This window comes from Leptonychotes weddellii, chromosome 15 (genome assembly GCF_054177405.1).
Source record: "Leptonychotes weddellii isolate Sample4059 chromosome 15, ASM5417740v2, whole genome shotgun sequence".
NCBI classification, from domain to species: Eukaryota; Metazoa; Chordata; class Mammalia; order Carnivora; family Phocidae; genus Leptonychotes; species Leptonychotes weddellii.
The window spans coordinates 17027917-17053020 of NC_138383.1; the positions used below are offsets into that span (position 1 = coordinate 17027917).

Genomic DNA, 25104 nt, shown 5'->3' on the forward strand with positions numbered 1-25104 from the left:
GAAAGACGACTTTCTCCGGCTTTTCGAGCTGCATCCAGATCCCCCTCCCTTCTTCTCCCCTCTCGGTCTCCGCCCCCTCGCGCAGAGGAGGCCTCGCCGCTTTAAGAGCCGGGGTAGAGATTGACAAGCAATAAACGCGGAGCGCGGGGCTGCGCTGGAGCCGCACGGAGCTAGGGGCTGCCCGGGGCGCAGGTAGGCGCCCCCCGACTCCCGGGCCAGCGCCCACCCCAGGGCCCCTTGTTTCCTCTTCGTCCAGGCACAGCCCTATTCTCTGGGTCGGGTCTCCCCCGCCCCCTTCCTTCAGGCCGGTCCCCTCCCTCTCCACCTCCCGCCTCCCTCCTTTCTCGGGGGCTCCTAGGGAGAAATCAAACCCCGCTGCTTCTTCATGCTGGCCCGCGCGGTTAGGGCTCCGGAGTAACATCGGGCACAGAGCTGGTGAGCTGTGCGAGGCTCCGGTATCCGCGAGGCCTCTTCGGGGGCTGTGCGGATTCGGGGGACTTTGGAGCCGGGCATTACGTAAGAACCGCGCTGTTAGCGCTTCCGGGGGGTGGGGGCGCGCGACAGAGGTTGCGTGGGTCCCGGTGCCCCCCCGACCCTCTTGGGAGGCCAACACCTCAACCTTCCCTGGGAGGGGGTCCTGGGAAGGGGGGCGCACTGCTTCTTTCGCCTCCCAGGCTGTGGGGAGGGCGGGTCGGGGTCGGGGGCCAGGGTTAGGGTCTGGAGACCTGAGGGCGGATCGGTGCCAGGAGAGTAGAGCCGGGGTCAAAAAGTTAGGTCAACTATGGGGGGGGGGGAGAGTGAGGACGGGGCGGGGGGGCATCCATTCAGTGACCTCATCCCCTGGTCTCCCGCGGGCGCGCTCGCAAAGAGCCTTCTTTGATGGCTCGCAACACGCCCCCCCTTCCCCCAGGTCCTAGCGCCCAGCCAGTTAGGGCCCGGCTCGTGGGGCGGGGGCTATCCGACAGTCCGTGCGTGCAGGTCCGCACGTCTCTAGACGCACCCCCCCCCCCCATCCCTCAGTCTGTCTACCCCTCCCCACGACCTATCGGTCTTCAAAGCGCCTTTGTCAGACCTTTCTCTTCAACATCTCTTTGTACGTGTATTAATGGAGGGATGGGTGGGTGGGAGGTTGGAGGAAACCTCCCCCTTTCGCGCCTGGTCCGCATCACCTACTGACCCTGGGTGGTGTGGATAGTCTGGAGGTAGGGGTGAGAAGACACCGAGGCCCAGGCGTTTGGAAGCCGAGGTGCGCGTTCCCAGAAGCCTGGGCCCCGGACCTTGGCCCGTAGCCAGGCTGGCTTGCCTGGCACTGCTGTTCTCCTGCGGGCACAAGCCAGGCCCCGCCCTCCCAGAGGACGGGGTGGGGGTGGGGAAGAGCTAGCCGACGCTGTGGGAACTGATTACCCAGAGAAAAACCCAGGCAGGCTGGGCAAGACTCCAGGGGACAGGATCCTCCCTGCCTCTTCTCACCTTCCAGTCTCTAAGGAAGGAGGATGTCTGGAGTCCCCCCTGCCAGTAACTGTCAGGGAGAACAGCAGCAGCCAGGAGAAGGCTCCAGGTTCCAGGTGGTCAGGACCTTGGGTGGGGGAGGAGGGAAGGCATAGGGACAGCAGGGCTTGGCACAGGAGATCTGGGCATTTCTCCCAGCCTGGGTGCTAGCCTGACGGGGGTGCCCTTCTTTCCCCTGAAAACTCCTTTCTTCCACGTCTTTAGGGAAAGACCCAGGAAGAAAGGGAGTCATCCCCCAACCTTTGTAATTTCTGCTACCTGAGCTCAGGTGACCAGCTCTGGCCTGGGGGCGGAAGGGATGGGGCTAGAGAGGGTTTTCTTAAAACCTGGTGATGGTCCCTCTGGGTAGAATCCTTTCTTAGGGGGAGGGGAAGTTGTGGCTCCCTACCCCCGGGGGCCCAGCAGGCGTTCAGTCTTAAAGTGGGCGCTGCCAGCTGCTTCGCTCTTCTCTCCTCACCCCTGCTGTGAGCCACTGCCTCTAGTTGTCATGGCAACTGGGAATTAGGGTTTTCTCCAGCAGTAAGTGCCCCGGAAGGCAAGGGGAAGAAGGGTAGCGGTGCCCCCCTGCACCCTCCCCTGGAGAATAAGGAGCCCCGGGCTTTCCTTGTCCCAGCTCTGCACTAAGAAGGGGCAAAGGGAGAAAGAGGAAGTCAGAGAGGCCTTGGGAAAGTATGACTTCATTTCTGTCAGCCAGACAGACAAATGTTTGTAGAGCATCCACACTGGCTAGGGTTGGGATCCAGAAGCAAAACAGATGTAGTTCTTGACTTCATGGAGCTTACAGTCTGGGAGTGCTCCTCTTTCCTGCTTTTGACTCAAATTCTGGACTCCTACCACCCCCAAAATAAATAAAGGACAAATGGCAGGCAGAAACACATTTTTTTTTTAAAGAGTCATAAAACCTGGGTGTTCACTGTAGCTCTCTTTATTAGCTTCGTGACCTTGGGCAAAGCAATTAACCTCTCTGATCCTCCGATCTCCTCCTCCTGGGAGAAAGGGGCATGTAATATCTGCTCTTCCTGCCTCCCAGGACTGTGGGATCATGCAGTCTCTGGGGAATGCCCTGATCCTGAGGGGAGGCCCTTCCTAATTCCTTCCCCCATTGCTTTGCCATTGTGCTTTCTCATTCTTTTCTCTTCCCTCCTCCAGGAGAGACATTTCAGGGCCCTTGCAGACCTCACCATGCCAGTTGCTGCCACCAACTCTGAGTCTGGTAAGAAGGGGCTGAGGATGTCCATTTGTATCTGTGGTTCCGGAAGTGCCAGGCAGGGACTTGAGGGGGGAGAACGGCAGCCATCAGGCACTCTGGCAGCCACCTGTAAGAATAACCCTTCCCCCACTGCTGCTCCATCCTGCCACTCAGCCTTTCCTTCAGGCAGCTTCTATGGCCCCCACTGCACCTGCTCCAGGGTGGGGCCAGAGACACAGCTCAACTCATCTCCGTGGAGAGCAGAGGCACACACGCTCCAGAGATGACCCGCAGTATTGCCAGAGGGCAATGGCCTGGGGCCAGGCTGCTTGGTGAGGTGGCCCTTAGGATCTGGCCCTTGGAGGATGGCTTGGGGGTGGAGGACAGCCTGGGGCCACCAGATGGGTAGAGTAAAGCAGCATGTGCCAGAGATGGGCGTGTGGCTGTGTGCGTGGAGAATGCCAGCTCAGGAAGCCTGCACTTGCTTCTGTGGGAGGTTGTAAGGCAAGGGAGCGCGTCGCCCAGATGAGCTAGGAAGCCTCAGGAGCAAATTTCTTACCTCTTGGAGCCTGTGTCTCTTCTATAAAGAGGTTGATGTGAAACTCTAAGGCTATGATGCGGAAAGAATATTCCTGATAGGAGTATTCACGGTTATGCTCTGCTGCTGGGTTATTACCTCAATTAGCCTGTGCCTTTAGGTCCTTTTTAGGACCTAGGCTTTCCCATCTGTAAGATGAGGTGATTGGATAAGAGAAGTGTTCTTAAATTTTCTTGGTCCTGGATTCCTTTTTGAGAATCTGATGACAGCTGTGGGCCTTCCTCATAGACAAATGCTTCTCTATGCACAACATCTGCATTCCACTTTGGGGGTTCATGGACCCCGTGTGCAGTCAGGGACCTCCCAGGTGCAGATCCCTATGCTAGAGGCTATGGGCCCTCACACTGCAGTTGGCTCCGGGTTCGCTCTGATTTGTCTGACATTCCCCTGCCTGGATGCCTCCTGCCCGTGCAGTCCCTTCCCTTGCTCCAAGCCTGCTGCTGCCTCTGCAAGCCATTCCAGGCCTCCCAGTTTGGTTAGTATGTCTCTCCTGTCCCTCCCCTCCGAGAAAGTGAGCCAGGACAGTGAAGGCTGCTGTGGGTGGGCTAGACCCTAAACTGTGATACCCTTGTCCTCCAAGAAAGACCTTTTCTCCATATAGTGAAGGAACTGTACTAATGGTCCCCAGCTTTGGCAGCCTTGGAGGGCTCAGTGCCCCCACCCCGTGTCCAGCCTGCTGAGCCCCCTGGGCTCTTCCCCTGCTCCAGGCTGCCTGGGCCCCACTGTAAGCTGCTTAGGGGTTAATTAAGCCCATCTCTGAGCCTGTGATTAAAGGCCTCTCGATCTGGAGCTGCCCAGTAAACCCATTAATAGTGCCTGGCAGGGGTGTAGAGGGGGGAGAATTTGACTTTCCTGCTGTAGGCCACTTGATGGGGGCATGGTGGGGGTACAGTGGGGTCCAGGCAGGGAGTGGAGGCCAGGGCCTGCTTCCTCTGAGGACCCCTGGGGCCCCTGATCCCCTGGGTGTTATGCCCTGGGCTACTTCTGCCTTCCCATATCCAAAGGAAGGAGCACAGGAACTAGCTGCTTAACCTCTAGGATCCTGAGTTTCCTCTTCTGTAAAAAGATGATGTGTGACCCAAGCTATGAGTCTCTTGGCCCTTCCTGCAGGCGGCCCTCTCTGCCCCCACCCTAGGCTGGATTGGCTCCTGGCATCAAAAATCTAATGATGGGCCTGCTTCTTCTCATTTGGTGGCCATTACACTTCCTACAGGCCCTATAGGAGAGATAGCTGTGGTCAGGGTCACCCGCCTCTGAGGTCAGGGTCACCCTCCCTCTCCCCGCTCCCTTCCCAGGGAGATTCCAGCCTTGGGATCTGCAGGGTGAAGCCAACAATTCTCTTCCCTATAGGTCAACATGGCCACTGTCATTGTGGAGGGGAGATGGTATGAGTGTATTCTTGCAGAGAGACCCAGCTCTACTTCTAGTAAAGTGGAGGGGCCCTTTCCTGAGGGTTGGGGACCGGCTGAGGGATATGTGGGCTATGGCATGGACTGAGTGTTCAGAGAACTTGCCCCAGGAGTCTCCAGACCTGGAGCCCTACCCTCTCTGTCCTCTTTACTTGACTCCCTCTTTTCTTTGGATCACCGCTGGGATGTGGGCCGTTTTGAGGTGGAGCTGTCCCTTTAAATCTCTCCTGCATCCCTGGGTTAATGTCCTGGTGTGTAATCCCTCCTGCTGCCATGGCAACCAGGGGTGCATTTCGACCTGGTGCCACTCCTCAGGGAATGGCTGTCTGGTGGCAGCAGCAGCTGGTGGTGTCCTCATGGTACAGGGTATCAGAGGAATGGAGGCACTGGGCTGGGGTAACTGCCAAGTCCTTTGCTCCTGCCCACCGGGGTCCCTGATGCAAGAATGCACCCTCACCTTTTCCCTTCCAAGATGCCAGACTTGCCTACCAGGCACCATCCCTGACCTAAGGGGAGGAGCTAGTGCGAGATGGGGGAGAGGGGGGGGCCGCTGCTGAGATGAGGGGTCAGACTGTGAGGCTCCCCTCCCAGCCCAGGGTGGTGCCGCTCCCTTCCCCTCCTTTTCCTCCCTGTCCCCCCTACCTCCGCCCCCCATGGCTAGCAGGTAGGGGGAGGCATTTGGGGCTTGAGGTATTTGCCCAATGCCCAAGTGGTGCCCCTGCTCCTGGCCCAGGACTGAGAGTCATTCTTGGGAGCTTCCTTTGATCCCGAGGAGGGCATTGTAAAGGAAACGGCGCCTGGAGAAGGAACGTAGAGGTCTGAGGGCAAGAGGAGGAAGTGGCATGCATGTTTTAGAGGAGAGACTTCCAGAAGGTGGGGGGGGGCGGGAACAAGCTGGGGCCAAATCCCCACCCCGCCTTGGGTTTCCCGCCCCTGGACTGTGAGAGGGGGCGTCTCTGAGCACCGCCTCGGTTCTGAAGGGGCAGCGGGGGTTAACCCCCTGCCCCGCAGACCTCCCCGCAGCCGCCCCCTCCTGACCCCCGCTGGTGCGAACACGGGGTGGGGGGATCGGGCCCCGGGAGGACCGGGACTCTCTTTCCCACCGCCCCACTCTCAGCTCCTGTGCCGCCTCCTCCCCACCCGGCTGCTCCAGGCGGGGCTTTGGCCAATCAGCAAGGCGGTCAGGGAGACTGAGCCTTGCTATTGGCTGATCCTGCAGAGGGCGCTCCCCGAGTCCCGCCTCCTGGAGCGCTGCCCTTCTCGGGCTGGCAAGGCAGCGGCAGCTGCGTGGAGGCTACTTCAGGAGCCCCGGAACCGGGGGTGGGGGGCCACCATGGCGGGCAGCCCAGGCAGCGGGGCCTCCTTGGAGGGTGTATCCCTGGGCTCTTCTGAGGAAGCTGATCTCCGGAGGGAAGGTAGGGAAAGGCGGGGTGGGGAGGCTGGGGGCGGGGCGGGGGGAAAGCTGGCCCCTTCATCTACCCTCCTTCCTCGGGGTTTGGGCATCTGGAGAGGGTGCCCCGGGAGCGGGCCCTCGGGAGCCTAAGGGAGCGGGCCTGGGCAGAGGGCACTAACTCCCCCCGGGCTCTGTCCTCCTCCAAGGCTGACAGGCTTGTGAGTCTGTAGGTGAGGATGGTTGGGGAGGGTGGATCCCAGGATACCCTGGCAGAGTGGGAAGGGTCCCTGCCCTGGCTTCTTTCCGAGGCCACTAAGGGCCTTGCAGGTGTCTGATCAATACCAAGCCCAGGCCTGGGCAGGAGGGGTCTAGAGGGCAGGCTTAGATGTTGTTTCTGGAGAAGGTGGGGAGGAGGAGGGGAAGAGGGGATCCCTAAGCCATGTCTGCTTCTCCAGTTTCAGTGCCCCCTCCTCCCCATCCCTATTCCCTCCGGGAGGAGGGGGCACTGACAAGAGTAGTGAGAGGAGCCAGGGACTGTACCCAGGCCCCCTCCACGGCTCGAGCGCTGTTATGTAGATGCAGGCGTGGGTGGTTGGGTGGCAGAGTAATGATACCTCCTGCCCATCTCTGCCCCCAACTGGGCACACTCTGCTCCTCCCTTCCTCCCCCCAGAACCTGCCACAGCCAGGAGCTCCCACCTCTGTGGGTGGGTACAGACAAGCCCTACCTCAGACCTCAGCAGCCACTGCTGTAGCCCAGTGTCAGGTGTTCTCACGTCCTTGGGTATGTCCCATGCCAGGCTGAGAGGTTGCTGATCCTTGGGCTGACTTGGTCTAACCTCTGCCCTTTGGTGCCCACAGCACCCCAGGGTGCCTGTCTCCCCAGCTCCTGTCAATGTTCTGGGCCGCATCTTTGGCTTCCTATGATCTATAGTAACTTCTCAATGATAATAGATCACTCTCTGTCAGAGCTGAAGGGCCTGTAGACCCTGTCCAGTTCCATTCACCCGTTTTACAGGAGGGAAAGACTGAGGCCAATGAGGGACCGTGACTTTTGGAAAATCGCACGGAATTAGTGGGGCTATTTGTACTCTGGCCTCCTGCATGGCTGCCTGCTTGATTACACTCAGGGACGCGCTCCAAGTACTCTCTCTCCTATCCCTGAGCCCCCTAGGTGCAGGTGGCTGAGTCCTGGGACTTCAGCCCATCCAGAGATCAAGCGAGGAGTCTGTGGCTCTCTGGTTCAGGGCAGAACCTGGAACCTGACAACTGTTTCCCTTTCTCCCCTCCTCCCACCTCAGAGTCCATTTCCTGCTCCCTAGACCCTCCCACCTGGTCAGGTTGGCATTACCTAGGGCCTAGAGGACAGGTCAAGGAAACTGTCCCCCTCCCTCACCCCTAGACCCCTGCCCCAGGCATTCAGGGGCCGGGAGTGCCCGTGCTGGGCAGGGGGGAGGTGCTGCTGGAGGGGGGTCGTCTTCTGTGGGACACGGGGTAGGAGGGGTGGGATGGCTCTGGTGTGTTTTGGTCTCCTGTGCCCAGCTGGTTCCTGTGTCTCACTGCCCGCCCCTTTTCCCCAGCCATGCAGCAAGTCCTGGACAACCTCGGATCGCTCCCCAATGCCACGGGGGCTGCAGAACTGGACCTGATCTTTCTTCGAGGCATTATGGAAAGTCCCATAGTGAGATCCCTGGCCAAGGTACAGTGCTCCAGGGAGGTGGGCCTAGGGAGTTTATGGGGTGTTGGCCATAGGGTGCCCAGGAACGGGGCATGTGGCCCAGAATACCCGTGGAGGGGCTCTGCATGAATATCCGTGCCCAAGTGATGAGTCTTCATGACTGCAGGTGGCTGGCTGTCCCGTGCCTGGCCGGTGGGAGTGTGGACAAGCCCATGAGGATGCGTGTGACTGCCAGCTGGTGGGGGGTGGGACTGGTGCCTGTGCATTGGACTCTCCACGAGTTCGTCCTGCCTGTCCCCTCTGCCTTTGGACATTTTGTGCAGATGTCTTTTTAAGGTCACCTGCCATGCTTCAGGTGGGCGAGAAACTCACTAAGAGAGAAAGTTATTAAACAATTTGGTAATGGCCATGGTAGAGGCAGATGCAATAGGTGTTTTAGGAACGTAAAGGACAGATGCCTAACCTGGTCTGGGGTAGCCAGGGAAGGCTTCCTGGAAGAAGGGCCGCTTGAGCTGAGTCTGGAAGCCTGAGGAGGAGGGGGAGGGCATTTGGGGCCAAGGGAAGAGCTTGAGCAGAAACAGAGGTGAGAAAAAGCCAGAAGTCTGGGGGGCGTGAAGCTGGAGCTTCAGGTATGAGACAGGGAGTGTAAGCTGCAGACATGCTCACAGGTTGTGGAGGGCACTGGGGGCTGTGCTGGGGGCTTGGGCCTTGTCCTGTGATGTCCTGTGAGTGACGTGGAAACTTTCGTGGGTTTTAAGCAGGGGCGTGATGATGGGACATGGACGTTTTAGGAGCATCCCTCTGGCAGCCACATGGAGGATGGTTGGAGGGTCATGGCTGGCGCTGGAAAGGCCAGAGTTGGGGATGACCCTGAACTAGACCTGTGGTAAACCTAGGGCTTGAGGGAGGGGAGGATGAAAGAAGTATTTAGGAAGTGAATTGGCAATGCTTGATGTTTGGGTGTGGAAGGTGAGGGGTGGGCGTAGCAAGGCGCTCAGGATTCTGTACAAGGGAAGTAAGAGGCTGATGCCACCATCAGCTCAGAGGCAGGGTTGGGGGGGTGGGAGTGGGGTAGAAGGGCGCCCCCTTTCCTGGGGGTAGAGGCAGTGGAGCTCCAGGGAATCATGTCTACTTGCTCAGATTTTTCAGAGAAGGGGGGAAGTTGTCTGCTGGAAATTAGGGATCAGGGTTGAACCAGTGGATTTGGAAATGAAGACTCGACTAATCGCTGAAGGGAGGGGAGAGGGACGCCACCAAAGCCAGGGAGCAGGATGGACAGAGCCCCAGACTGGCCGTGGCAGGTGCCTGACTTTCTGGGGTGGGGATGATTTAGTCCCGGGATGCCGGGAGTAAAGGGGGTGGCTTTGGTCCAGGTCTTGTGCTGGGTGTGGGCCGTGGAGGCTGAGATGCCAGGATGGTGTGAAGGGGACAGGGGAGAGGAAGTGTCTCAGAGTATCACCTCTGGGGCCCGGGACTGGGAGGGACAGGGAAGGGGACCAGGAGGAGACAGAGAGGCAGGAAGAAAATGGAGGTGAAGGCCTGGGGGCCCTAGAGAGAGTGGATAACTGTAAGAGAAGGCAGAGGTCAGAGAGAGAGGGAGGTGGGAGGTTTCCAAGGAGGACAGCTCGGGGTGGGGGGGTGACATGACAATTTAGGGTGTGGCTGCAGTGGACGGGGAGATCAGCAATGTTCAAGAGGCCCAGAAATGGAAGGTTTGCATGTGGGGTGGCGTTGGAATCTAGGGTACAGCGGGCATCGGGGTGGGAGAAGACCGAGGCAGGCTCAGGGTCTCCGGGAATGGTGGTGGGGTGACCAGGAAGTTGGCGATGATGGTGATGAGACAGCGGGAGAGGGTAGCCAGGTGGCAGCTTTTCCACAGGGTAGGGATGGGGACTCTGTCACAGGACAGCTGTGGCCAGCTCGGGCATGGGGTGTGGAGGGGGAGCAGGCCCCGCCGGAAGGAGAGAGCTGCGCAGGGGACGCTGTGTCCTGGGGACACAGCCTGGTCATGGGGAGCGTTCCATGTGTGGAATGGCTGAAGCCCCGGGGAGGTTGCTAATGGCAGAGGGTGAAAGTGGAATGTTCTTGGGAGGAGAAACCTGAGCAGACTGGGGTGGGAGGGGGGGATTAGAGAAAGGCAGAACGCTTTCCATTCAGTGGTCAAGGATTGTATTTATGGATTAAAAATAAAAACAAGGAATCGAGCATGTTTCAAGCAAAGACAGTGTGAGCTCGAACAGGGCAGGCGTGTCTGTCTGTGTCCTGGGGGCCGAGAAGAGTGCCCTGCACACAGTAGGTGCTCACGGAATATTTGCTCAATGAATGAATACAAACAGTATAGGAAAAAAACCTAAGAGCCCTCTGAGTATCACCTCCAGGATGGGGATGCTGGCCTCAGTGTCTTGCATTCTTGCTATGCCTTTGTAAGAAAGAAGAAGTATGATGCAGCTGGTGCCCCTCCTTGGTCCCACTTCCCCGGCTTTCCCTCCCCTTAGGTGACCACTGGCTTGCGGTTGATGATGTCCTACCCCTGAATGTTTGCCTATCTTGCCTATGGATGTGTTTAGATGTACACGATCCGCCCCTAGCCTATGGGATTTTAAACTTTCCTTAATGGAATTAGATAGCGCCAGCCGCTTAGGTTTGTGAGATTTCTAGTTCATATAAGTAATATGATTATTGGCATAAGTATAGACGTAGCTACAGATAGATTCATTTTATTTTATTTTTTTAAAAGATTATTTATTTATTTATTTGACGGAGAGAGCGAGTACAAGCAGGGGGAGTGGCAGGCAGAGGGAGAGGGAGAAGCAGACTCCTTGCTGAGCAGGGAGCCCAACGCGGGGCTTGATCCCAGGACCCTGGGACCACGACCTGAGCCAAAGGCAGACGCTTAACTGACTGAGCCACCCAGGCGCCCCGGAGAGATTCATTTTAACTGTTGTGTGCTGTGCCAGTATACGAAATAGAGCCCGGTGTATTTATTTATTGGTTCTCCTACTGAGAGACAGGTACGTTGTTGATTTTCCACTCTTCCGGATGGCGCTGCGGGGAGCGTCCTCGAATTCCTCTGCTTCTGCGCATGTGCGAAGGTCTCTCTAGGGTGGACACTTGGCAGTGGCATTGCTGAATATGCACATTTTGACCCTCCACACCTGTAACCTGCCAAAGCTGATTTCAGAGTAGGATTTATTAGACCACGTCACCTCTGGGTCACGTTAGCAGTTGCTTCTACAGTGAGACAGATAATGAAAGAGGGGGCTTTCAGGATGGCAGAATCTCGGGGTTAGAGGGCCCCCTCCAAAGCATGATTGCCCTCGATAGTGTTCTTCTTCAGTGTCTTGGTCTGATCCACCCAACAGCTCTCCAGTGAGGGGATTGCTGCCTGGATGACTGTCACTCACTCAGTCATCCATCTTCAGTTCGACGGATATCTACGGCATGCTCACCGAGTACCAGACGTGGTGCTGGGGCTGTGGGAATGAGCTGTCAGAGAGCTTGTTCTCCGGATGGAGCCCAACTCTGTTGCCCTGGGACCTCACGGCACAGCCTAACTGAGAAGTTACTGATGAGCTAGTTCAGACTGTAAACATAAACTCCCTTCTCCAGAATTGTTCTTGGGGATAAGCTGGTCAGAATTGCCTCCCAGGAGATTCCCAGGATGGTTCCAGATGCATAAAGCACAATAGAAGGTAGTGTGGACCTTTCTTCAACACTGAGACTCCCAGTGAGAGGCTGGTGGCCTAGGGGGACCCTGTGACTTCTCTCCATTGAGCTGTGAGACGAGCAAGAAGTGCATCTCTGTAAACGCCCCTCTGAGCTCAGTAAGAATCCCTCCCATCCCTGTACGTGTGCCCCTTTGCAGTGGAACTTTGTCACTCCCTCATCAAAAGGTAGAGTTTCTCCATTCTTCAGTCTAGGCTTGACCACATGACTTGCTTTGGACGATGGGACCTGCTTTTTACTCCTCATCGATTTTAATGATTATGTGTACAGAGATGCATTTCTTTCTTTTTTTTTTTTTTTAAGATTTTATTTATTTATTTGACAGAGAGCACAAGTAGGCAGAGTGGTAGACAGAGGGAGAGGGAGAAGCAGGCTCCCTGCTGAGCAGGGAGCCCAATGTGGGGCTCGATCCCAGGACCCTGGGATCATGACCTGAGCTGAAGGCAGATGCTTAACGACTGAGCCACCCAGACGCCCCCAGAGATGCATTTCTAACCTAACAGACAAAAGTACTCAGATCAAAGATCCAGTTGTAAAAACTTGGTTCCCTTGGTGAAGTGGCCCATAAACTCAGGAATAGTCAAGTTGGAACTGCCCTGGTAGCTATTAATCTCCTTCCCTTACCGTTGTGGAGTGGAGCTTGCCTCTCCCCTCTGGGGCTGTGCAGACAGGGTGGGAGGGGCTGGGCTGAGTAGATATAGGACCAGGGAGGGGCGGGGCCTGAGGGGACAAGCCCAGAGGGTAAAGGCTCTGGAGGGAAGCCAAATCTGGCCAACAGATCATAAATCCAGGGGGTTGGCTCAGATGACAGGTGGCAGCACTAGCAGGTGGGTGACATCTGGGAGGGCTGACTTGGATCCAGCAGCAGGTGTTCCGACAACAGGCAAGGCCAAGGTGAGCAATCCAAGTCAGGTGACATTGAGAAATTCAGGTGAACTGTTACCAGTGAGGACATCTGCCAGCTGGGAGGCCTGTGATCTAATCCATATGAGATGAGATAGAAAGAACATAGAAGAGTCACTGGCTGGCTGTGATTTTATTTTGTCTAACAACCTCTCTGACCTTTAGTTATTTCTTCTGAAAAGTGGGGATAATGATGTCACTCTTTCAGAGTCATGGTGGGGATGGGGAAAGTCTTGGATGCAGAAGTGCCTTTCAAACCATAGGAGTTGTTACAATGCGGTCTTGGCCATTGGGCCGGAGTTCACTGGGAGGACTCCACTCCTGTGATAGGGCTGGGGTGAGAGAATTGACAAAGCAAGACAGGGTCCTAGAAGAATGAAGGATGGCGGGGGTGGGGTGTCACTGAAATAGAGACTCTGACCAAGGGACATGACAGGTGGAAGCTACAGTGGTGGGGAGCTCAGTGTATCAGTCAACTTCTGCTGTGTAACAAACTATCCCACAGTTTAGTGGCTTAAAACAACCATGATTCATTTCTCATGATCTTTTTTATCATTTGGGTGGTTTTTCTGGTCTGGGCTGCTCAGTTGGGGCAGGGTGGTCTAGGACATTCTCCTTCACATGACTGGTGTCCCAGCTGGGAAGGCTGCGATGTCTAGGATGGCATCCTCTCTCGTCCTCTAGGAGGGGTCCCAGGGTTCTCCACAAGGCAGTCCCAGCAGCAAGGGAGGACAAGCCCCAAGTCCCAAGCACTTTCCAGGCCTCTGCTTGCATTACATTTGCTAATGTCCCACTGACCAAAGCAAATCACATAGTCAATTCCAGATGTAAGAGTGATTTTACCCTCTGGCACACCATTCTCTGGGACTCCTATCAGTGTTTGAGCTATTTAATTATGAGCCTAGATTTCAAATGAGAATTCCCTGTCTTCTGCCAAGATCAGAGAGGTTGGCATGGGAAGGCAGAGGGAAAAGCTCTCTAAGAAATGGCTGTGTGGTGTTTCTGCTTTTGCAGTCTGCTCATGGCTGTGGATCAGGAGCTGACAGATCAGGATTCAAGTACTGGCTGCACCATTAGCTAGCTGTGTACTTGGTCCAGGCAAGGCTTCAGGGAAGTCTCTCATCCAGTGCTGGTGAGAGGACAAAGCGGCCCAAGCCCCATGGAGGGGGGTTGTCAATATCTAACAAAACCACACCTGTATATCCTGCTTGATCCAGGAAGTTACATGGAAGACTTCTCTACAGATAGACAACAGCTGTACCAGGTTATTCACTACAGCTTTATTTGCAATAGTAAAATATTAGAAACAACGTAAAAACCCATGAGATTGGTTGAATAAATTATGGTCCTCCAGTCATGAAGTGAGTCAAATGCAGTAATTAAAATATAATAATAATAATAATAATAATAATAATAATAATGGAAGGTCTCCATGTAGCAGCATAGAGTGATTTCCAGGGCATATTGTTAAGTAAAAAACCAAACAACAAACCAAGCCAATTAAACAAACAAACCAAAAACCCAAGGAATCAGAGTGTGTATTGTGTTCTATTTTTTATGTAAAAAAGAGAAATATTTACTTATTTTTGTGAAAAGAAACAGAATAAACCAAAACTAATGAAAATGATTACCTCTAGTGTGGGTGTGAATAGGGTAGAAGGGATGAGGATGGAAAGGAGACTTCCTTCAATTTACTTTTTATATAGATTTAAAATGTGAACCATGGAAATGTTGTACATATTCCAACAATACAAATAAATTAAAAAGAATGAAAAAAGCGAACTCTGAAACTAAGTGCAGACAAGTGAATCTATCCACATATTAAATTGTTAGCATAACCATACAGAAAAGGGAATTAATTCTAGTTACTTTTGCTCACAATATTCTGACTGTATACCCTATGTGAGATATATTCTAAGGCTGTAATGTTTAATACAGTAGCCACGAGCCACATGTGAGTATTTATTTAAATACTTAAAATGAAAATACCTAAGTAAACCAAAATGCTGATATAAAATTAGAAGTTCGGTTTCTCAGTCGTAGTTGTCGTATCGCTCAGCGGCCACATGTGGCTACCACATTGGGCAGCACAGTTGTTGAACATTTCCATAAATGCTGTAAGTGCTTTTAGACTATTCTGAGGATAAAAAGAACTGCAGATGAATCTTGACTTTTACTGAAGTTTGTGATAGGTAGCAGTGGTTGTTTAGCAATTTTGAAATATTTTTTAATAATAGAGGACAGGACAAATAAATAAATGTATTAATGTTCTTGGGAAATAAATTATCACTGAGGGAGAAGGGAGGTACAAATACAGAATGAGAGAAGATGAGGAAAATCTTGCAGAGTTAGATTTTAATTGGAACAATCAGTATCGACTGATGGCTGTAAGTGACACCCCAGAAGCAATGAGCCCCAACCGCCCAGATCTTGGTTTCTAAATACCATTCCCTGCCAAGAGGAATCTGAGTTCTTTGGAGAAATTGCTGAGCCGAGACCTGGGGTAGGGAAAGTAGTGGCAGAAGGAAGAAGGTGCTCAAGGACTGATGGGAACATGTCAAAAAGGACACAGGCGTGTTTGGGGCTCCCAGTGCACAAGTTTGGGATAAATTGAGACAATGAAGATAGTGATGGTGATGGTTTAGAACACAGGGTAAAAAGAATCCATAGTGATACAGAGAGCGGGGTGTGGGGGAGAGGGAGGAGGGGTGGGAGGGGAAAAGGACAAGCTCTGTCTTATAGTAGAATGCCAGCTAATAAACGTAGAAGGAAAAATAGAGTTAGAAAATCACCATTTTGCAACCCCCAATTTTAAAAATTGACTGGGGCACCTGGGTGGTTCAGTCGGTTAAGTGTCTGACTCCTGATTTTAGCTCAGGTCATGATCTCAGGGTCGTGAGATCCAGTCCCACGTCCAGCACTGTGCTGGGCATGGGAGGCTGCTTGGGATTCTCTCTCTCTCCCTCTGCCTCTGCCCCCCCCCTTAAAAAAAAAGAATTGATTTAGGCAGGAGTCATAAATGAATGCTAATTCATCAGAGAAAGATTGTTGGGGGAACAGAATAGTCACAGGGTCTCAAGGCATGGAAAAGACACACGATTGCTTATGTAGACCTCTTGCCAAAATGATTAACCTGAGTCTAATCATGGGGAAACAATCAGGAAAATCCAGTCTCGGGGCATTTTACAAACGACTTGCCTGAACTCAAAAATGTCCTGAAAGACCAAAAGTTACTGAAAGACCAAAAGTATCAGATTAAAGGGGAATAAAACAATGTGACAACCAAATGTAACACATGGTCCTTGATGAGATTGTCCATCGGGGAAAAAACAAAAACGAATCTATAAGGGGGATATTTTTGGGACAACAGTGAACATTTAAATAGAGACTGTATATTAGATGATATTCTATCAGTGTGTCAATGTTGAACTTCCTGCGTGTGATGATGGTATTGTAGTTTATGTGACAGACCTCCTATTTGTTTTTAGGGATGTATGCTGAACTACTCTGGGGTGAGGTGACTTATTTTTCAAATGACTCAGAGAGAAAAGTCTTCATGTATAGCCCTGAAATGGCACTCCTTACTTCCTGACCCAGCTAACATGACTCTCCCTGCTGGGCTGGTCCCTGGTGAAAGCTGCCTTTCCCTTTTTTCAGAGCACCTTGTCAGGAGCCCAGGGTCAGTGAAGCAACAAGTAGGTACAGGGCCCTCTTCTGGTACCGTGGGCAGTTGACCCTTGAACAACATGGGTTTGAACCGTGTGAGTTCACGTATGTGTGGATTTTTCTCAATAAAGTTCAGTGCTGCAAATATGTTTCTCTCCCTTATGATTTTCTTAACATTTTCTTTTCCCTAGCTTACTTTATTGTGAGAATACAGTATATAATCATATAACATAGAAGATACGGTTAACCAACTTTTTATGTTATCCATAAGGCTTCCAGTCAACAGTAGGCTACTAGTAATTACATTTTCGTGGAGTCAAAATTTACATATGGATTTTTGACAGTGCAGGGTTGGTGCGTCTAACCCTTGTGCAGGTCAAGGGTCAATTGTACTGATTTCTTGTCCCCTCCCTACCTGGGAGCACTGACCTGAAGGTCTGGAGACCCAAGTTCGGGTCCCTGTGACCTTGAGCAAGTTGCTCCACTTCCCTGGCTTCCTCATCCTGGGCTGCAGGATGTCCAAGACCATGCCATCAGGTGGGAGAAGCTGTCTTTGAACTCACATGCTTATAAGGTCCTGGGGGGCTGGGGACAGCTTGATAATTTTAATGACCCTTTGTGACAAGAGGATGGGAATGCAGGTTTGTCCTTTCTATTCTCCCTTCTGGAAACTGGGTCCTAATCATCGTTTGGAGGGAGAAAGGGAGAAGCAAGGTGTGTTTGCGTGTATGTGAGTGTGCTTGAGTCTGGGTGAGTGAGGATCTGAAGCTGGTATCAGAAGCAATGCTGAGGGTGGGGTCTGAAGTCAGGATCTGAGCGGGTAGGGGACAGTGTACGGTACCCCAGGGTTCTTGGGGAGCCTCAGGTGTCACCTGTTCCACCCCCACCAGGCCCACGAGCGGCTGGAGGAGACCAAGCTGGAGGCTGTGCGTGACAACAACCTGGAGCTGGTGCAGGAGATCCTCCGGGACCTGGCCCAGCTGGCCGAGCAGAGCAGCACCGCGGCGGAGCTGGCCCGCATCCTCCAGGAGCCCCACTTCCAGGTTCCCGCCCTGGGCTGGGGTGGGGGCTGGGGCAGGCCACTGGGAGGGGGGCTGGCAGGACGTTAGCACCGGGATGGGAAGAGACCATGGGACACTGTCTCATGGTCCCTCCTCTTTCCACTACCGCCCCAGTCCCTCCTGGAGACACACGACTCTGTGGCCTCAAAGACCTATGAGACACCACCCCCCAGCCCTGGCCTGGACCCCACCTTCAGCAACCAGCCGGTGCCTCCCGACGCAGTGCGCATGGTGGGCATCCGCAAGACTGCTGGAGAGTATCTGGTGAGGCCGCCAGGCAGAGCTGGGGGTGGGATCTGGAGGGGGCGTTGAGAATAACCAGCGCGGACCAAATCTGGTCAGGAGAGGGCTGAGGACGAAGATGGGACCCGCTTTGCCCCGGGACGGGCCCATGCAGCCCCAGGAGAGCACAGGCACTGTGCATCTGAGCTGCACGCAGACTGTGCCAGGAGGCTGGGAATGGAGGGTCTCTTAGGAGACCCATTTGAAGATTCTGGCTTGGAGCAGCTGGGCCCTCATCATACCCGCCCTCTATCCCCCCAGGGCGTGACGTTCCGTGTGGAGGGCGGCGAGCTGGTGATCGCGCGCATTCTGCACGGGGGCATGGTGGCTCAGCAAGGCCTGCTGCACGTGGGCGACATCATCAAGGAGGTGAACGGGCAGCCGGTGGGCAGCGACCCCCGCGCGCTGCAGGAGCTCCTGCGCAGTGCCAGCGGCAGCGTCATCCTCAAGATCCTGCCCAGCTACCAGGAGCCCCATCTGCCCCGCCAGGTGGGTCCCTCCGCCAAGCTTCCCCCGCACTCCCAGCCCGAGGCCCAAGGAGCCGCCGCCGGGGTGACAGGCCCGCGGTAGGAGTCCCCCATCTCCCGCATGCTCGTGCATTGGACCTAGTCGTGGGCACTCATACACATGTGCAAGGGACATGCGCACATTTAAGGCCTGGGGTACCCCAATGAGCGCCCGTATCCACGCAGCCCCCGGCCTGCCTACGTGTACTGGGTGTGCGCATGCGCAACTCGGCTTGCCGCGTGTCCTCCAGCAATCTGAGTCCTTTTGTTCTAGATGCAAAGGGAGGCTGGTACCAGGGAGGCGGCTGGGCGGGTCTGGGGGCAGCGTGCCTCGAGAGGGGCATGCCCGAGCCTCTTGCATCTTTGTGAGGGTAGGGGGAAGACGGTGGCCTGTGTGACATCCCCCCCCACCCTCAGGAGGGGGAAGTGGGTTGGGGGCTGCTCTGAGAAGGGTACTGCCCTCCAGCCTTCCCTTCTTCCCTTGACCCTTTGTGATCCCCGGGCCAGGTGTTTGTGAAATGCCACTTTGACTATGACCCTGCAAGAGACAGCCTTATCCCCTGCAAGGAAGCGGGCCTGCGCTTCAACGCGGGGGACTTACTGCAGATTGTAAACCAGGACGACGCTAACTGGTGGCAGGTGAGCAATCGGTGTGTGCCTCCAGGTGTGGTGTGGGGGAGGCGAGGGCCTGGGGAGGTGCCTTCTCACTCAGGCATTCACCCCTCAACTGCTGCCCGTTTCAGGCATGCCATGTGGAAGGGGGCAGCGCTGGGCTCATCCCCAGCCAGCTGCTGGAGGAGAAGCGGAAAGCCTTTGTCAAACGGGATCTGGAGCTGACACCCACCTCAGGTATGAGGGCCCCCCCGATGGAACCCCTAATCTGGGATCCGACGCAAGCCTGCCGGACCTCACTCGCCCATCTCTCTGTGGCCAGGGACCCTGTGTGGCAGTCTTTCAGGAAAGAAAAAGAAGCGAATGATGTACTTGACTACCAAGAATGCAGGTGGGTGTTGGAGGCCCCCTCCTTGTCCTCTAACACGGCAAGCCCCCTCCCTCCAGCCGCCAGTGACTTGTGCACATGTTCTCCCAGTACTGATGCTGCAGTCTTGTCCCTAGGCCCTGCCTACTCTCTCTCTGCTGTCCCTGGCCCCAGCCCTCTTATCCTTGGCCCCCGGCCCCACCCGTGCCACTTGAGTAGCCTGATGAGTACCCTCTCCCTGTGTTCAGAGTTTGACCGCCATGAGCTGCTCATTTATGAGGAGGTGGCCCGCATGCCTCCCTTCCGCCGGAAAACCCTGGTGCTAATCGGAGCCCAGGGTGTGGGCCGGCGCAGCCTGAAGAACAAGCTCATCATGTGGGATCCAGATCGATACGGCACCACAGTGCCCTGTGAGTGGGAGCCAGGCCCTGCTGGGTGGGGAGCCAGGAGCCGGGGCTGCCCTGGGGGCCAGGGCCGCGTCCGATGAGTGGGCATCTGCATGGGCATCAAGTCAAGTGGTACTTTTGGGGGACGTGTGGGGGTGCGCCCTCTGTGGCTGATGGGGGAACTGCAGGCTGGAGAGGGTTTGGGAAGCTGTCCTTTGAACCCGTGGCCTGGGTGGGCTGGACAAGCCTTGCCTCGCCTTCTCTCATGTTTCACTTGCTAAAAACCCAGCTGGGAGCCCATGTGAAACAGGGCCGCGTGTGGTGACAGAACCAGCAGGGCTGGTGAGAGCTCCTGGCTCCTGGAGGCAGGAACCTGAGGGCTGACCCCAGATCCGCTTGACCTTGGTGGGTGGCTTTGGTGTGCACATCGCCCTCTCTGGGCCTCAGCACCCCCATCTGTGAGCGCTGGGCTGGCACGGTGAACTCTGAAGGCTCCCTCAATATGGACGCCCAGGATCCGTGTGTGTCAGTGGTGAGGGCGAGGGCATGGAGCGAGGGAAGGCAGCAGTGCTTTGACAGTGGAGAGGGGCTGCGCGGCCCCTGTAGGACACGTGCACGCGTGTCAGAGGTGGGACACGGCCTGCCTGTGCTCAGTCAGCCCCTCCTTCCCCCTAGACACGTCCCGGCGGCCCAAGGACTCGGAGCGGGAAGGCCAGGGCTATAGCTTTGTGTCCCGCGGGGAGATGGAGGCCGACATCCGCGCGGGGCGCTACCTGGAACATGGCGAATACGAGGGCAACCTGTATGGGACCCGTATCGACTCCATCCGGGGTGTGGTCGCCGCCGGCAAGGTGTGCGTGCTGGATGTCAACCCCCAGGTACCGCCCCAGCCTGCTTGTTCCCAGGCTGCCCATATCCCCTCTGGGCACTCTGCTGCCCCCCCCCCACTCCCCATATATTTCCAGGCACTGGTCTCCCAAGCAGCCCCCATATAACCCCTCAACTACTGCTAGGGACCCAACCCACCTAGAACCTTTTTCTCAGCCTGCCAGACGTCCCACTCCTCTAGCCACCTCCAGTGTCCCAATCCCCAGCCACCTACCAGCTATCCCTCCACCATTCATCCCCAGGACTCAGGTCCCGGGACCCTAGGTACCATTTCCCCATCATTTCCAAGTACCTGTCCCCCCAGCTATCCTTCCCCCAGCTTCTAGGATGTCCGTGGGGGATAGACTCCCCCATCCCCTTTTCTTCCTGCAGGCAGTGAAAGTGCTGAGAACAGCTGAGTTTGTCCCTTATGTGGTGTTCATCGAGGCCCCTGACTTTGAGACCCTGCGGGCCATGAACCGGGCTGCCCTGGAGAGTGGGGTGTCCACCAAGCAGCTCACGGTGAGGGCTCTGACATGCAGTGGAAGGGTTCTGGTGGCTGCCTGGGAGAGAGGGCAGGCTGGGGCCGATGAGGGGAAGAAGGTGGTGTTGGGGAAGGGGAGAGGGGCCCACCCAAGGTATCAGTGAGGTTGGACTTGTGATTCCTGCTTTAGAGGTGTGGAAACAGAGGTCTGGGCAAGGAAGTGAAGTGCCCAAAGTCTCACAGAGTCAGGGATACGGCTAGCCTGGGGTGCAGGAGCTTTTGCCAGGCCCACAGCTCCGTCCATTCTGGGGGGACAGAGTGCTTACCAAAGGGAGTCCAGAGGGCCAGAGGGAGATCTGTGGGCAGAATGGGCCAGGTGGGCTGAGGGCGTTTACAGCTGGAGGGAAAGGCTGAAGGGAAGGAGGAAGCTGGAGGCTGGAAGGCTGGCTGGAGGGAGGAGGCAGCGCTTGGAGAAGAGGCTTCAAGTCAGGTGTTCCAGGACCCCAGGGCACCTACCTCCCCACCAGGTACACCAGGAGCAGCCTTCTCCAGGAGAGGTAGGGTTTGCAGAACTCTGAGCTCGGGGGTCCATCTGCTGGCCACACTTGGTACTGCAGTTCTCAGGCCCCAGGTCAGAGCCGCGCTCAGACCGCGGAAAGGCTGCCTGGGCTGGGCTTCCCGTTGAAGTCCCCTGGTCACAAACATAGCCAGCTGGGGCCACTGGGCACATAGTGGGGCCAGCCCTAGAACTTCCACCTTGAACTTATTTAAGTCAGTATTCAAAGTTCCCTTCTCACCCCTGCCTGGCCGGCTGGCCAGCTTTCAGTAGGTAGGGGTGGCGGTTGCCGGGGGCACCCGGGATTGCCCTCCTGACGGCATGCTCGGGAGGTGCATCTCAGGCTGCGGAGGTAAGGGCGCCTGGTCAGAGTGGAGGGAGCACTGACTTTGGAGTCAGGCAGACCCTGTGCAGCCGCTGGCCGGGCGACCTCTCTGTACCTGTTTTCTCTATTGGAAACGGGGAATAATGAGTCCCGCCTTGCAGAGCCGTAGCGAAGATTACGTGGGTGGCAAAGCAGTTAGTGCCCTGCTTGGCACTCACTAAAGTTTATTTCCTTCCTTCCTTCTTTCACCCATGTGTCTGTCCAGGGTTGCGGGTGAGCCTGTACCTGATGGAGTGAGGGAGTCTGTACCTGACATGGCTGGGCTCTGGGGAGGGGGATAGATGGGGGGCTGCAGATTCCCCCTGATGATGGGGGTGATGGGGGGGACACTGATGGCCGGGAGGTCCCCTTGTGCCGGCAGGAGGCCGACCTGAGGAGGACCGTGGAGGAGAGCAGCCGCATCCAGAGGGGCTACGGGCACTACTTTGACCTCAGCCTGGTCAACACCAACCTGGAGAGGACCTTTCGTGAGCTCCAGGCTGCCATGGAGAAGCTGCGGACGGAGCCCCAGTGGGTGCCCGTCAGCTGGGTGTACTGAGACTGTTCATGTGGACCGCACCCCTTCGGGCTGTGACCCAGAACCCTGAATCCATCCCCTCCCCTGGCCATGACCCCCAGCCCTGATCCTTAGCTCTCATCCCTGGCCGTCTGGCTCTCCCTGGGTGAGGACGGCTCCTAGCGGGCCCTAATCTGGCTTCAGCACAGGCGTGTGCACTGCCGAGGAGGTGGGTGTTCATGGGGCACCTCTGTGCCCAGGTGCTGCCCACTCCCGATGCCCACTGGCCACCAGATGTCCCTCTCTGAGGGCCAGGCTGTGCCCAGGAGTGTGTCAGAGTCACCTCCGTAATGCTCAGTCCAGAGAAGAGGAAAGCTGCTCTGGGGCCCTGTGGCCAGTAGGCACACTGCCCCCTGCCACCTCTCTCCAGCCACCTTTCTCCCGTGGACTGGCCACGCCCACTCCATTCCGGGGCTCCTCCCACCTCTCACCCCTGGGGCCCTCCTGAAGGCTGGGGGAGCCAAAGCTTGAGCCAGCTGCCGCCGCCAGGGGACAGTGCGGTCCAGCTTCCCTTGGAATGAGGCGGAGTCCCGCAAGTGGACCCCGCTCTGTCCTTCCCTCACGCACAGCTTTTCACTGCCGAAGTCTCTCCACGGACTTCTCTGATGTGCCCGTGACAGGACCGCTCAGCTCCCCGCAGGGCAGGGCCGGCCGGGGTCGGCGGGCTCAGCGCAGGGAGGGGTGAGCTGAAGGCTGAGCCGTGTGACGGGGAGCCTGCGACTACTGACCATGGCCCCTGGGGCGGGGGGTGGGGGGGGCACGTCTGGGCTCCCTGTTGGTGACCACGGTCCAGCTTGGTCTCTCTGGCGGGGTCCAGGTGGCCCACTCGCATCAGGTCTGCCTGGGGGGCTGAGGATGGGTGCAGAGAGGAGCCTGTGAGCCGGCCATGGAGCAGGGGCTTGGCAGAGGACATCTATGCTCTAGCCGGCTCCCTGTTGTACAACTCCAGGGGGCGCCATCCACACTGTTTCTGCCTGCGCAGCTTAGGGTCCGCAGGCTGGGGCACCTGGTCTGTGTTTGTACCGTTGGTGTGTGTGTGTCAGTCTTGGTTTTGGGAGAAGAGAAGCAAAGGGTTGTTTTGCTTTGGAGGTCACTATTTGGGGCCCTTTTTGGGGGGTTCCCCATTAGTCCCCATTTCTTATGAGACCCTTATCCCAGATTCCAGAGCCTTGACCCTCCCCCGATGTCTTTCTCCCCATCTCCTAGTGTCCCCCTATCCTATATGACACCGTCGAGTCCTCGAGTCCTCGGGGAGGGCAATTGTGTAAGATAGGAGAATCCCTTTTAAGAATGCCGTCGTAGACTTCCCCAGGCATCTGGCCCTCGTCCCTCTGTGTGATCTTGTCTGGGGTGAAGCTGTTCTTGCAGGGACCACCCCATCGCCCCCAGCACCAGCCAGCCCCTGTCCTTCCCAGATCTCTGAGTGTCTGATCAGTCTTCGCTGCAGGTTCAGCCCGAGCTGGCCCCTGAACCACTGTGTGCCCATTTCCTAGGGAAGGGGAGGGAGAAGAAACAGAGTATTTATTACAAAGTTAGAAATATATTTATTATATTAGGGATCTCATTTGCATTGGCCTAGGATATGCAAATGAGATGTTAAGGTCAAGCCTGCTCCCATCTCATTTGCATAGCTCTGCATCCACTATGCAGTCACCTTTATACCCCTCTTTTCCCTTTCCTCAGTGTTCTTTTTATCCTCAATCCAGCACTTCCTTGCATCACCCTTACGACAGCCCAGGGGGCCCAGGAGTGGGAGGAAGAGCTGCTCTCCTGCTGCCCAAGGCAATGGTTTCCTTTGCCAGTTCCCACCTCACCTGGGGCACTTGGGAGTAGAAGCAGTGAGGATCTGCAGGTGCAGCCCCCTACCCTTGGTTAACCTCCAAAATCTCCTGAAGGAAAGAGCATCCCCTGATGGAGGTGGAGGGAGCCTGGCTTAGGGTGCTGGGTACCTTGCCGAGGAGTTGGCACCTGACCCTGTGGGGTAGATCTCCCGTGTGGATGCTGTTCCGGCACCTTCACCTCTAGTGATGCCTGGGGGGCAGGGCTGGGACCCTCCTCTCCTGTCTTCATCCCTTCAACTGCGTCCTACCTCCCCTACACAAGCCCCACTCACTCCCTGGCCCAGGGCTGGGTTGGAAGGGGTGTGTGCCCACCACATTACCTCTCTGACCCTATCCTCCTTCCCTGGATGCTTGTATTTGAGGCACCTCGGGATAATGAGGACTCGGCCCCCCACTGTCCACGCTCAGTGCCGGCCCTGTTGCCCTTCCCCTCTCCCCTCCCTCAGCCAATTCTTGAGCTTTTGCTCTGACTGGTTTTCTTTCTTTTCCTTTGATTAAATGTGAAAACAAAGGCTTCTGGGCTCTGTTGGTCTTTGGTTGGGGCCCAGTGGATGACTTTGGTACAGGGTGAGAGTGGGGAACCCAGCACAGATGATTCTGGAATGGAAGTCGGAGTGACTTGTCTTGTGTCCAGTGATGTCTTCCAAAATTTCCCATCCCACCATTCCACATGCCCAATCCCCAGAAGATGCTCATTCTAAGTGCTTGTATCCAGGAGTCTGTGAGCATTCGTGGGGGCCAAGGGGATTCAGAGACTCCAAGGCTAATCCACTCCACTTCACCCAGAACTTGCTGTGTGGACTTCAGCAGGTCCCTGTACTGCTTAGGTTCATCCTCTATAAAAATGTCATGGACTCTCCCGGTGCTAATGCTGGGATTGGTTCTAGGCGTTCAACAATACATGCCATAGAGAGCTCATTGAAATGTCACCCAGATGTCACCATCGGGGTGTGTGTGTCAAATCCTTCATGGGTAAGGCATCAGCCTTCTTTCCCACTTTGAATTCTTCAGGGGACCCCAGAATGTTCACTGAAGATTCTCAGCAGGGGGCTTTAGCTCTTCCCTTCTCCCTGCAACAACCAAATAAGGAACTGGCTTTCTTCCTTTGATTTCCCCCAAAGCATCCATTCC

General features: G+C 55.8%; 1 protein-coding gene across 6 annotated transcripts; it reads left to right on the forward strand.

Moving 5' to 3' along the window:
• The first annotated feature begins 79 nt into the window (after positions 1 to 79).
• On the forward strand, positions 80 to 24484 carry MPP2 (MAGUK p55 scaffold protein 2). Of its 6 annotated transcripts, XM_081804894.1 has the most exons (14): positions 87 to 192; positions 1714 to 1777; positions 2659 to 2722; positions 7678 to 7796; positions 16961 to 17113; positions 17246 to 17395; positions 17675 to 17902; positions 18427 to 18558; positions 18663 to 18768; positions 18854 to 18922; positions 19147 to 19308; positions 19960 to 20162; positions 20545 to 20673; positions 21938 to 24484. In XM_081804894.1, the coding sequence occupies exons 3-14, from the start codon at positions 2692 to 2694 to the stop codon at positions 22112 to 22114; spliced, it is 1659 nt and encodes a 552-aa protein (XP_081661020.1). In that variant the 5' UTR covers positions 87 to 192; positions 1714 to 1777; positions 2659 to 2691; the 3' UTR covers positions 22115 to 24484. The 6 variants fall into 6 exon arrangements, with proteins under 6 accessions (XP_081661019.1, XP_081661020.1, XP_081661022.1 ...); XM_081804893.1 differs by lacking the exon at positions 1714 to 1777 and having other exon boundaries at positions 80 to 192; XM_081804896.1 differs by lacking the exons at positions 87 to 192; positions 1714 to 1777 and adding an exon at positions 334 to 435.
• The last annotated feature ends 620 nt before the right edge of the window (positions 24485 to 25104 follow it).